Source organism: Austrofundulus limnaeus, unplaced genomic scaffold, assembly GCF_001266775.1.
Source record: "Austrofundulus limnaeus strain Quisiro unplaced genomic scaffold, Austrofundulus_limnaeus-1.0 Scaffold19, whole genome shotgun sequence".
Taxonomy (NCBI): domain Eukaryota; kingdom Metazoa; phylum Chordata; class Actinopteri; order Cyprinodontiformes; family Rivulidae; genus Austrofundulus; species Austrofundulus limnaeus.
The window spans coordinates 2,484,509-2,498,264 of NW_013952421.1; the positions used below are offsets into that span (position 1 = coordinate 2,484,509).

General features: G+C 39.9%; 2 protein-coding genes across 6 annotated transcripts in view; one reads left to right on the forward strand and one right to left on the reverse strand.

Annotated features, from left to right (window-relative positions):
- Positions 1 to 10,546, forward strand: part of scaper (S-phase cyclin A-associated protein in the ER) — a 65,031-nt gene extending 54,485 nt beyond the window's left edge. For all 5 annotated transcript variants that reach the window (XM_014003574.1, XM_014003576.1, XM_014003578.1 and 2 more), the window contains 5 exons: positions 702 to 936; positions 2,232 to 2,381; positions 8,059 to 8,250; positions 9,552 to 9,600; positions 9,729 to 10,546. In XM_014003574.1, the coding sequence (XP_013859028.1) occupies positions 702 to 936; positions 2,232 to 2,381; positions 8,059 to 8,250; positions 9,552 to 9,600; positions 9,729 to 9,829 (727 nt within the window). In that variant the 3' untranslated portion in view covers positions 9,830 to 10,546. The remainder of the gene's footprint in view (positions 1 to 701; positions 937 to 2,231; positions 2,382 to 8,058; positions 8,251 to 9,551; positions 9,601 to 9,728) is intronic.
- A 1,042-nt stretch (positions 10,547 to 11,588) lies between these two features.
- Positions 11,589 to 13,550, reverse strand: isl2a (ISL LIM homeobox 2a; the record flags this gene model as incomplete). Its single annotated transcript, XM_014003579.1, is given in 2 exon segments — positions 11,589 to 12,197; positions 13,383 to 13,550. Coding segments are annotated over 2 exon segments (285 nt in total), but the record flags the coding sequence as incomplete, so codon positions are not given.
- Between the last annotated feature and the right edge of the window lie 206 nt (positions 13,551 to 13,756).

A 13,756-nucleotide genomic window follows, 5' to 3' on the forward strand; every position in this document is an offset into this window, starting at 1 on the left:
CTAGAAGTTTGCAAACACATCAGTATGAGCTCAAAGCCTCGTTCTCTATTGTAGTCCATTTCACACATACAGAGCAATCCCAAAATGTTCTCGACATGTTCCAGAGAGATGGCATGTAAGAGCACAAATCTTCACAGCGTTATCTTAGGATTGTTTGTGAAGTCGGAGCTTTAGTAGAAAAGCATAAAAATCTGCCAGTGAGACACTACAGCAGCAAATCTTCAGGAGCGATTCCTGTAAGTTGGCTGAAGCTCGTTCTGGTGAGACTTGCTGCTTCATCATTTTTTTTTTTTTTTTTTTTTTTTTTTCTCTCACTTGTCGATATTATGGATGCATTTAAATAAATGTGATATTGATGGGGGGAGAAAAGAAGCTTCATCTGCGATCCTGAAGCGTTAAAGGAAGAGCAGTAACCTTTATACTGCTCTTGGTGTTTGTCCTCGTTAGAGCAGTAAGAAGTGCTAGCTTTACACGTAAAAGAACGCCGTCTTTAAACTTTAGTTTGGTACTAAAAATGAATCAAATTTTTTAGGTTACCAGTACCAAAGACTGGTATCTCTGATCTTAACAACATGTTTAAAATATTTTTCTTTGGATAAATGTAATCACGTATTTAGTTATGGCAAAGGATCTTCCCCAGTTTTTTTTTGTTTGTTTGTTTTTTTAAACATACAGTCCATTTCTTCTCTCTTCTCCTTTAGTGCTCCCAGCATATTTGACAACAAACGTCAGGATCCAACAGGACTCACGGCCCTCCTGCAGTCCACAGACCTGGTGGGAGTGGTGCACACTCTGTACTGTATCCTGCTGCACAGTTTCTCACCAGAGTCCGCATCTCAGAGTCAGGAGCCCTACAGCCCCGAGGTCATCCAGGTGGCTCTGCAGGGCATCCGCTTCCTCAACAGTTTTGCTCTCCTTGACCTATCTGCCTTCCAGGTAAAAGAAAAAAATAGCTTTTAATTCATAAATTTAAAAAAATGGTTTTCACTTCCTATAAATGCGACGTTTGTTTGAACAGATTTTTTGRCTAAGTTTTTATTTTACTTGGCATGTGTGTGGCAACCTTTTTAAACATGAGGTTACCTAAAGTTTCCAGCAAATGTATAAAAAGCTCTTTGTTCTTAATAAAGCAATGTTTGTGATCAGATTAATGCTCGTTACTTTGTAAAGAGGCATTTTAAAAGGAGTTGTTCTTTTAAGAACTAAACTGACCTGTGGACATAAACACAGGTGACCTTTGACCTTAGGTCATTTTGTGAGGTTGAGTAGAGCTCAGTAGGTCTGACGTTAGGATGGAACACAAGTGATTATCACTGTATGCGGAGCAATACATTATCCACCCTGTGGAGGACGGGGCGACAGCTTCACTGTGCTAAGTCACCGCACAGACTGAGAGCCACAGAAGCGAGCCAGAATGCCGTTAATTATTTTAATGCCTTGGGGTAATTACTTTGAAGCAGCTTCCTGTCACTGACCCGCCACGTTCAGGCAACTCAAAACAGCTGGAAATGAAAGCGTTTCTCTGTCGGAATTTTATGAACATTTTAAATTATGTTGCCCTTTTTTTTCTGGCTTTGAGTCGTAATCACCTTGTGTTTCACATTACTTCACTGCAACGGCTTATACACATTCATAATAAGTTGGCAGATCAAAATTCAGACCTTTAACTTGCTCGTCTGCTGCTCGCAAAAATCCGTTTGGATGAGAATTTTATAAAAGTCCAAGCGATATTATTTAATAGGTTTTATAGACGGTGCTTTCGGGACAAAAAGGACGACATTCCCATGATTTATTAAAATCAAATGATAATAAAAACAGTTTAAATAGCATTTAAATAAAACAAATTCAATAAAACAATGAAATATTTTTAAGGCCCAAAACCAGCATTTATTTCCTCAGGTGTTGTTTATAAATGTTAAAATGATGACATACCCAAACTTCCCGAGCAAAATACGATGATCTTATGGCGCTTCGTCACACTGGCATGTTTAATAAATACTGTCCACAAGTTCCACCTAGTATCTCAACTTGTAAGGAGGGTTGGGTTGTTTTATGGTTGGACCCTGTTTGATTTGCTTATACACTTAAACCGTGTATGTTTCTACTAGCAAAAAAAACGTAAAACCTTTTTATTGCTTCACATCGTGAGCTTGTTGAGAACTTTGCAGTTGTACACAATTCATGTTTAGAGTACCGTGGCTTCACGTTGACATGGTTTGTCTGGTGTTCAGTCTGTTCTAGGAGCCGAAGGCCTTTCTCTGGCTTTCCGGCACATCGTCAGCTCCCTGCTGTGGTACTGTACCCAGCATTCATCTGATGACCTGCTGCACGAAGTCATCATCTGCGTGGGCTACTTTACTGTGAACCATCCTGACAACCAGGTAAAGAACAAAAGACACCCAAAATAAAAGTAAAAATATAGAAGTCTGTGTACAGTGAAGCCCCACAAAGTTGGATTTCACAGTTTGAAACGCAGTCTCTGGCAGATTCAATCATGGGACTTAACCACTAGAAATTTACGGTAATACCCGTTATGTTGTGGAACCTGGAAATACAGTACAGTAAGGGAATTTTTTTTTTCTTACGTCTTCAAGCTAAATTGTTAGGTACAATTTGATTTACTAATTTTATAACATAAATATTAACGTAAATTCAGTTCCATTAAAAGAAAAATCCAATACAGTACAGTATGTAGCAAATACCCTGTGCCCATGCTCTGCCCAGAGAGAGAGGAACAGAGAGTGGAAAAAAGTGTAAACCAAGTATTTTCTAATTATTGTTTGTAAGATGGAATATAACAATATTGTAAAAAATAAATAAAGCAAAACATATTTTAGTTTGAAGGCATGTCAAATCTGTTTTCAGATTTTATAAATTGCAATTTTTTTTTTCAGGGACATGTCGCATTAAAACACTTGGACCTGTGTAAAGTTGTCTATTTAGGAAGAATAGCTTGATGATATCATGTTACCATTGTTCTTCTCATATATTATTTGTCAGAAAAAGGGTGTAGTTTTGTAATTGTAACAAAAAGCACCTGTTTAAAGATTCATGCCTTGGCACCTTCCCGCCATTGGTCTGTGTGTCGCCTTTTGTCCCAACAGAGTGAGCCTTTGTCCCCCGTCTGGAAAAGCTGGGCAAGTCGGCTTGCCCCAGTGTTACAACTACTTAGGAGGCTCTGTGGAAGTGAGCAGGATGTGATGGAGCAGAGCTGGCTGCTGCGTTGCTGGCTGTCATGAAAGGCCCGTCTATCGAGGCCCTTGATTAGTCGTGCTACAGTTGGCTGGGCTTTGATTAGGCTGAGCCGCACGAGCAGCAGTCACAGCTTCAGTCTCTGATATCACATTTTATGTCTACAGAACCCCAACACAACGTTTAGCCTTATTACTGATTCTCATGTGCCTTTTTGACATGTGGCATCTTACAGCTTCCTCTCAACGAATTATCCTAACGTGCAGGATGAGAATTTGTTGCTTATTGTAGATCTAATTAGCCTATTACAGTTAAACCCCAATTTTTGCGGGGTTACGTTCTTAGCGTACCCGCGTATCGTGACAAAACACCAATACTGGATGCAGTCCAGAAAAGTCTTACAGCACATTTGGATCGTAATGCTGTAAGAACCAAACAAAAACACAAGAGCTAAGCAGTTAGCAGCTACACACCACACGGTACGGTTACAAGGTGGAAATGCTGCGCTCCGGACAGAGCATGGGCACAAAGCATGTCACATACTGTGCTGTATTTTTTTTTTTTAATTTATTAAACAGAATAAGTTGATGTTTATATAGCAAAATTAATAAATTATGTTTTTCTCTAATAATTTAGCTTGAAAAAGCATGAGAAGAAAAAAGACTTTTATTTAAAGTACTATTTCTAGTTTTTGTGGTAATACGATCATTACTGCAAACTACTTCCATGAAAAATTCCACGAAAGACCGAGTCCACAAACTGAGAAACGTAACTTTGTGGGGCTTCACTGTACTAGTACCGTAATATTTCAACAAAGGCCAGTTCAATGTAGCATTTGATAAACTATTATTTGTGAGACGCTCGACCTTAAAAAATTACATTTGAATGTTGCAAAATTCTTAAATCTTTTCATTAACGATCAAGAACTCCTCTAAACCTGCTTTAAAGAAACAAGGTATTTTTGGGTGTAGATTGTCAAGAAACAGGATCCACCACAACTTCGCACAGTTGATCCTTGCCAGTGGTCCAGTTCCTGGACCGCGTCCATTCGGTTCTGCACCAAGATGGATGGCTTCAAGCGGAATATTTAGAGCAGCTTGAGCTTTTCTCGAGCTAATGTAAGCACTGGCAGGACAAAAAAGCGGCCCCGACCCGAGGCCCTTTGCAGTCGCAGAGACTGCTGATTCACTGTCGACACACCGGCTTTTGTTTATATACACGCTTTAGAAATAGAGCTGCTCATAAAAAGCAGAACTTAGAGGCAGCCCCTATATGTAGTGATGTATTCCCTCTGCTTTGGAGAGGCATGAATTATTCAAGTCGCCGCATACACACAGACACACACATACACACACAAAAACATCAGTAGAGTGACATATGCAGGCTTTTGTGTTTTTATATGAGCGTCTCTGCTTATGGGGGCAACTGAGCCATGTAGCCATATGTTTCTTTGTTATTTGAGTATGTCTGTGGAGACCTTCTGACAAACAGAGATAATTAAATTGATGTCACTGACATGTATCTATACTTCCTTTTTTTCTCTCTCTCTGAGGAGAGACGTACCGGTAATCTTTGCGTCTTTAACAACAGTGATTCATTCATGATTCATCCACAGCGATGATGAGTTGGATCTTTTCGCTGATGGTAATTGTAAAACGGTGACATGTTAACCCACTTGATTCACGTGTACTTTTTTTTTCCTTGGGAGAACAAAAACAATTTCAGAGTGTGGAAATCTTATGAAAACAGTTTTTGTTTTGTTGTTTTACTTTGAAAAGCTGCCGCTCCTACACAAGCAGACTGAACTTCACAAAAGCTATTCTCTCCAGAACACACACACATCAGGTCTAATTTCAGAGTGTTTACCGACGTTTTAATGTAGCCTTATTGGTTGCCTTGCGATGCCTTCCGAGACCCCTTTGTGTTTGTATTTCATAGACGGTTTTCTTTACACCGGCAGCCATCCCGTGAGCTTTGACTTGTCTCATGACAGAACATCCAACACACACCTCTCCAGGGCTCAGCCTTATCTGTGGGGTCAGTCCTTTTCTTCCCATTCTCTTTGAGGGCGTTTCCTCAACCCTGCAGGCCCAAGTCGGGCTTTAGGTCTATAATTCCCGTTAACCTGATGTTGAAAGTCTTCCTTCAGCAGTCCATTACTGCCAAGACAACCAAGCCCTCACTGCCTGCGGGGGTAAGTGCAGCTCGTGCAGACCACTGGGAGCCAGCAGCGGGGAAAACACTCAGTGCATCACCCAGCAGAGTAAACACCGGCAGAGGAACGCCGGCGTACAAGCATGCTCTACTAACTGGCAGGAGAACGTCTGATTGTTAGCGTGGTGCGTGATTTACGCTCCGCTTCAAGGGTGAACGCAGGTCTGACTCGCTTTAAGTGAAGCTGTGGACGGTTTTAATTTTCCATTTGCGTGCCACGCCGTCCGTTTAGTTTCAGAGCAGAATTATCAGCAGGATCTGAGAGGGAATGACAGCATCAGCTCACAGAGATAAATGAGTTATTAAGTTTTATTGTGTAAACAACGGGGTCTTCAGAGCTTTGAAACCAGCCGACAAGTCACCTTAAACATCAAGTTGGAGTGTCTTTGTCAATGTCTGCCTCTAACATTGTCCGAGGGCAGTTTACGCAGCATCCTGTGCAAAGCTCAAGAAGCCATAGAAGTTGTAAAAAAAAGCAATAAACAGTTTTTTTAAACTCTGCTGTTCTGCCTGTCTTATCAGTAAAGGCGTTCTGCTGGATCTGGTTTATTTTGTGGATTCGAGTGTCAGATAAACGACCAGACTTCAGCTCTTGTTCCTCCAGAAGTGTTTGTGTTGTCGACAAAATAACAAATATCTTGACACAATAACTTCTGCAGCCTTTCAGATGTATAATTGCAGCTTTTCTGTGCATCAAGGAATGACAGATACTTAGTTTTTACAGCTTGCTGGTTGGTCTACTTTAATGACGGTTTGTGCTTCCTACCCGTTTTTCCCAGGAATTTATTTGTTTCGGAACGTTAATTTTACACACTCTTTGTTGTCATTGGAAATGGCGAGGAAGTTATGTAACCGTAAAGCTGTTTGGAAGAAGCCACGTCTCCGAGCGTAAGAAAGAACAGAGCAGCCAAGACACTCGGGGTTTTCTCAGGGTTCTGTTTTAAACGTGGACCAGATGCTGGATGTGAGTTTTATGACGCTGAGCTTTGAGCCGGAGATACTTCAGCTGAATGTCGGTTTAGTGTTTTCAGACTCGGAGGTTGCCTCTCCACCTGGTAGAAGTTTGTAAATTAGGAAGACGGTGGGTTTGCTTCTACCTCCAGACTCCCTTTGTTTTATGTCTTTCTTCATAAGGCACTTGAGGGCGGACAATTTGTTTAAGCAGCTGAAGATGGAATGAAGATGCCTGGTGGAGGATTATGAGATTGCCGGGTGATTTGTGGGACGGATCACCTAAGAGCTCCAGCTCAAACATCCACTACTTGCTGTGGTGTTAAATTATGATACGTGAATACTCAGGATTAAAACGCAAGAACGAAAAGATTCTTCTTCTTCTGCTTATTTTTCTGCKTATTCTACTATATTTTATTAGTTTTCTTTGATTGTTGGTGCTTGCTCCCATTTTTTTCTTTGTGCAACATCTTAATTGAGATCAAATATGATGATGTTAGTTTTAGTGACAAAAAAGTAGTATTAAAAAACCCTGAAAGAAAGTAGCTCTAAACGCATTATCTTCAGTAAATATATTTCCTCGAGTCCTAAATTCCTTTAGAAAAGAAAAGACTAGAAACACAAAAAGAGCATGTTTTTTTAATATTCGTCTTACAATCTAATTTACTGATTTTTATCTACACATTAAACATTTCCAGTGGAGAAAAGAAATAATTGTACTTGAGATTTTCAAATATTTATAAAGCGTTTTAAGTTGAGACTGACCTGTCTGTGCGGATCCTATTTTTTTATTATTATTTATTTTATTTTTGGAACAAATTGATGATCGGAAACGAAACCGTTTCGTGTCCTTTTTGAACACACACACAGAAAGAGGTCAGCTCTGAGAAGCTTCACTTCAAACTGATAAAAAGCGATGACTTATCGTTTTGTTTACTCTGCCGCTCAAACTTGGAGTGCATTATCAAAGGGGCGGCCAGTGGAAGAGTATTAGTGCGTATTTTGCGGGGTGGGGGAGGGGGGGGAATCTTGTAAATCTTGTGAATTTATGTCACTGTGACTTTGGAAACTTAACCACAGACTTCTGGTTTCCATTGATGTCGAGCCTGCAGTCCTGCAGTCTGTACCTGTAAAGCCGCGCAGCCTGGATTCAGCATGTTGACCTTCTGCCTCTGGGATGGTCTCTGATGGGCGTCTCGAGCGAAGATCGAACCACCTTTTTTCCCCCTTCTTTAAATAAATGACTCTGAGGGTGATTTTTGGATTTAATTCCAGTCACCTGCATGTGTTGTGTGATTAAGGGATATAAAAGCGTCTCTAATTCCAGTTGAGGTTTTTGCACTGTGAATGCCCTCTTAACCTGAGCTTCACTCCTCCCCTGACATTGTTTTTAAAGAGTTCAACACAAAATTTGAAAGTGAAGTTTGAGCCTCTAATGACAACACAAGTTCTCATTTTCCTCCTGTTACAGTCCCACTGTTGACATTTTGCAACAAAACATCCCATCATTGTGTTTTCAGTATGCAATTGTGAAGAGGGAGTCTTCTCCCCTCCAGGTCTCCTCCTAACGGCTGTTTGTGTGTTGTTTTAGTGGCAGCTTTACATGTGGGAGGGGCACACGGTGGTGATTTACAACCAGTGCCAATGACTGGATTTAGGGACTGACTGAGCCCCGGCTCGCTCGCTCGCTGTGTGTTCCAGGTGATCGTGCAGTCTGGCCGCCAGCCCAGCGTCTTACAGAAGCTGTGTCAGCTGCCCTTCCAGTACTTCAGCCACCCGCGCCTCATCAGAGTGCTGTTCCCCAGCCTGATCTCGGCCTGCTACAACAACTCCCAGAACAAGGTCATCCTGCAGCAGGAGATGAGCTGCGTGCTGCTCGCCACGTTCATTCAGGTAAATTAAAGGCCTGAGAGGAAACGTTGTCTGCAGCCTTTTATGTTTTAAACTAAAATCAGCTGATCAGAAACTACAGCAGTGACGCCGCTTTGGTCAAACTTTGTGTTGTAAATGACTTTTTTACTACCGCATCAAAAATTTTTAACTCAGTATCTAAAATTGGCTGACTTATATTCATTTCCTTGTTGACTGGCCGTACTAGTCTTAATTTGGATCGTCCACAAAAGTTAATCAGTTGTAAATTTACATCCAATAATTACTTTTTGAGTGTTTCAATAAAATCCATCCAATGGTTCAGGAAATATTTTGCTAACAGACAAAATAGGCAACGATATTGCACAGCGAGGAGCTCTCAGCTACTTCCATACCAAATTTTAGTTCAATGTGTAAAAAAAAATTGACTGAATTATTGCCATTTTTGTGCTTTGCAAGTGATGTTGGCTGTGGCGGCCATCTTGAATTAGTTGTGCTTCAAAAGGTAATCAGTCGTAGAAGTACAGCTAATTATTTCCTGAACGTTTCATTCAAATCTGTCTTGTGGTGCGTGAGATATTTTGCTAACAGACACATATTTATGTTTCTATAAAGAAGATAAGTGAAACGTCTTGTTAGCCTTCAAGATGTGCTGAGGGTCCATTTCTGCTGTACCACCACACCAAACTTTAGGTCTATCTGTAAAATTGTCTTAGTTGTAACCAGTTTATCTGAGTGAATAAATTCCCTGTAAAATTGTAACCTCATCCTCTGGAGTTTTTACTTCCAGAGAAAATCTGCGTTATTCTCCACACTAGAGACAATCGTATTAGCCCTGCATTAGCTAATTGACGAGCCGCTCATCTTGAGCCTCCGGTGAATCTGAAACAGGCGAGCTTTTACCACAGACAAATGGATTCCTTCACGGTGGATTTACCTGCCACTGGTTGAACTCCTGGTAAACAACTCATCTCCTTCATCTTCCTCTGACAACAAGCCCTCCCTCACCAGGCCGCTGCCGCCGCTGTTTAAACACYGATTAACTCCCATTCAGAAGGAGACGAGCTATTGTCGTTTCTTTCAAACAAACCAATAATGCATGGCGTCTTGCCCCGCTGCCCTCAACCGTGTTAAGCTCAGGAGCATTCCTCCAAGTGGAGCGAGTTAATCCTGGACGGTCGTGTTTGCTGAGTAAATCACGGTGAGATGGAACTGTCACAGCAGCTTTACATGGTGGTTAATGTAGTTTGACTCAGTGCTGGGGGCGTGTTTATATAATTAAAGAGAATGCAGCGACGTATCATTAAGCATGTCTTCTGTTTTAGGACTGTGCTGAAAATGAAAAGGATTCTAACGGGAAAATTAATACAAYGGGTGAGTTGATCATGTTTCATTTGTTTAATCTATAAAGGTTGTTAAAGGATGCTATTTTTTTTACGAATAAAATAAATTTGTCTCAGTTTTTTGTTTTGGTGAAACTCAATCTGTTTCTGTCTGCACAGTTGTCCAGTGGATGGTGGATTACTGCGTGTTGTCTGTCCGCTTTCCACGAGATCAGTGGGATTCAGCTCTGCAGTTTTTCCTCAAGAAGCAGGAGGAGTGATGGACTCGCACATTGTCCCCAATTTAAAAAGCACAGCTTCGACATTTCAAAAAAAAAAAACACTAGGAGGATGTGGAAGCGTTCAGTTAGTTTTTCTTGGTCTAATTCAAAAATAACTTAAGTTCATCAGACATGTTAAGCCTTATTAAATGTTGTATCTGTTTGGATTTCATGAAGATTATACTGACCATAAAAATAATTTGCACATTTTTTTATGTTCGTTCATTAAACACAACTAGCCAAGTAAGCTGTTCAGATTGTTCTTGTTAATCTGTTGGTAAAAAAATTTAAAATATTTACTTATACAGTATTTTCTGATTTGCCAAACTGTTTTTCTTAAACATCATTTGTGTTAATTTATTGTTATTATTATATTTGTTGGGGGGTGAGGTATTTGAATGTTTAAGACTAGAGTTCTTCTATCAGAATGCCAGTTACACRTTCTGTCGCACGTTTTGTTTACGATTTCTGTCATTTCTTTTTGTTTCATCGCCATGTTAAGAGCGTTTATAATTTATTGAGTTGTTCACCTTTATAATGGTAAATAAAGTACTTATGGTTATGTGTTTTTGTTTTTTGTTATTTTTTTTCTACACACGAGGAACACTGTTTAATTTTCTTCGGTGACTTAAAAAGCTGGAAAGTGACTTTATATTCATGTACGATTTTTTTTCTCCAGATTGACAATTTAACATAAATAAAAACGTTTCTGAATTATTTTGCATTTATTCTGAATTTTGAGTTTTTTAGGAGAAAACTTTTTTTATTTTATTTAATTTTTTTCATTTTTAGCACTGGAACTTGTTAAGTTACACTTTTGAGGCAGCGTTGATGTTTCTGTCAAGTCCGATCATACGTTACTAAAATATTTCACATTTAGCACACAGTCTAAGCTTTCTACAAGCATGTCTTATATTCAACATGGGTGTATTTTCTTTAAACCGTATTGCTGCCCTTAAATCTTTGCCATTCCTTAAAATATTTCGGACAGATCCAACAAGGCTCCGTTTTCTTCACYGAATAAAATCCGAACCTCCCCAACAAATTGTTGAGGTGTAGTGTGTCGGTCCCWGCTTGACCTGCACGCTCTCTTGTCCAGAGGCTATTTGTCGTTCAGGATTCCTGCTGGAATGAAAATAAACTCGAGGCACGCCGGGATGCGTCTGCAGGCCCGAGAGTTCCCCCTCAGCCCTTGCGTCTCTGTGCGTTTTGTTCAGAGTCCACTCAGTGGATCCTTTACAGGTGATGCCAGATGGAGATAAGAGGCCGCCACGGCCTGCAGTCTGTCTAGACTTGTACTTTTCAGCTGTAGGGCTTCATGTGTAGAACACTACGACAATTATCTAAATTTTTCTTTTTATCACCTCAACGAGCAAGGTTTGCATCGGATCGGGCTGCAAGCAATGACAGAAATAAGAGCCAGTGTAAATATCCAAAACCTCAAAAAAAGAAAAGGCAGGCAGATTAAACTGGCAGCAACCTATTGTGCCTGATGCGGTGACCCCTGACACAGAGGGCAAATGCTTAATAATATCTTGTCAGCCATCAGTCACTGATCCACTTGGCTCAGAAATTGAGTAAAGCCAAATATATAAGCAGATTAAAGCTGCCAGAATGGTCCGTCGAAGCCAAACACTGAAACTTTTCGTAATTATTATTTAATTTGCCTTTTAGAAAAGCTGGAACTGCTGAACCCGTCAACATTTACTTCAAAAAGCAATTAAAAAAAATGGTCTAGAAGGTTCATGGAACAAATGGATGCATGCAACAAGCAATTGTTTTTTATTGATAAGTTCAGCTATGTCTGCCCTTGTAAKAAATAATGTCAATAATAACTTATGTTCTGGAGAAAACTGCAGCAGAGCGCATCTCCCCCCTCTGATCCAATAACTTACAGGAGTCGGTCATGCACGTCTACACAGGTTGGAGTTTCCTTACAAACACGGCGACCTTTGACCTTCTGCACATGCAGGCCCCCATGTGCGCGAGTCTCGTCCCATATTCCCAACATGTCCAGGGTCAGGTGTTGGCAGCAAGGAGTCCGTGTGCATCCAGGACTGTTAGATACAGTCAAAAGCTGCCACCCCCACATCAGACACACTAAAATCCTCCAGTCTGGACCTGAATGTGTCCTGCAGCATTATCCATCCTTTTTATGTCAGTGAATGTCTCTTGGTGCGGACGATGATGATAGGTGGGGGTGAGAAGTCCTGGGAAGGTGCATGGGCCTCCAGCTGACCCCGCTGGCTCCTCACGTGTCCACAGGACTCTGTACCATGCTGTTCGGCGTGTCCGGTAACTGAGACGACAGGGAGGTCACATCGCTGCCCGAGGAGTTTCCCAGGGAGCCCGACTCTGAGAAAGACACCTGAAAAGGAAACAAATGGGATTTAAACAACACAAATTTAATCTCAACACAAATTATATATAATGTAGATATATAAAAATTTTATCCTGTTTTTTAATAAGTTCAGCATTTCTGATTTTTTATTCTAAAATGTTAATCAAAACGTCAGTCTCATCATTAATCAGATTAAAGACAAAATAAAATCAAGCTGCTAAAAATCWGATTTTTGCACATTAATTTAAAATAAATAACCAGAATAATTAAAGGCCATTGYTATGTGTATTTAGTAGTATTTTAAGCATATTTTTCCCTGTTTCTTTTCCTTTTTCATTAATGCAGCCCTCTTTTTATAGCCCAGAATGCGGATATAATAGTAGCCTTTAGTTGGTTTGATCCCATATTTAAAAATGTTTTATTTTTAGATATGCAAATGTGCCTGTAAGTCACTGAGTGTGGGAACTCCAAATGTTAACGTTAACCCCCCACCCCAAAAAAAAAAAAAAAGTTTGATCGAAACATAAAAGATCAAATATAAGATAAATTCAATCAAGCTTACAAAAGAAAAAAAAAGCTTTTTACGCTTGACTTCAAGTTCACCTGAATTTATTTATGGTGTTTTAAACAAAATTTTCTCTCTTTTCTATTGTCTGCAAACAACCCATTTTAATAGCCCAGACTGTGGAATAATTTAAGATATGATTAATAGTAAAAGCTCCTTAAAACACTTTTTTTTTAATCTCTCCAGTCTCAGTAAAGCATTTTGAGTTTCACAAACACACACTCATACAGTGCACTCATAAGTATCTCAATGAGGAAATGCTGTTTCTTGCCCAGGGACACTTCAGCACGCTGTAGGGGATCAAACGCACGACCTTCCAATTGGAGGAGGTCTAGCCTGCCTCTAATCAGCCAAGAGTTGCCYTTTCTTTCATTTATATACTTTAGTTTGGGTGAGTTGTTTGTTTTAAGATRTGCAAATGGATCAAACTTTATATTTTTTTGTTTTTCCAAATAATGTATCACATCTAATCAAAATATTACTATTAATGTGCATCAGCTTAAAAACTATATAAAAGAGTATAAAAATACAGCCAGCTTTAGTCAGTTCTTCCTTTTTGATGCAACTCAAAAACAACCTTTTTTCTCATCTTACAAAATACTCATAAAACTGGTACATTTTTTTWAAAAATATGATAAATAGCCTACCAGTTGCTGGAAGGCAGGCTGGTCCAGGTCGGTCTGCAGGGYGAAGTCGCTGAGGGTTTTCCACGGAGGCTGGAAGGTCTGGACCTCCACAGGGTTCCCCTGCACACTGTTGTCATGACGGACAGGACTGCCTGCCACCAGAGGGGTGCCTGTCAGGCCCTGCAGATTCTGCAGGAGAAACAAAATAATAATAATAAAAAACAAAATATCACATTATGCCAAATATCTAAAACTGATCTGTAATGCAAGAAAGTGCTTTAAAAAATGTGGAAACAATTTAAAGTGGATTTAATAGTAATTAAGTTAAATATTTAAAATAGAAAAATAATTTTATGAAAATGGGTTTCAAGGAATAGGCTGGGCTTAAATTAAGG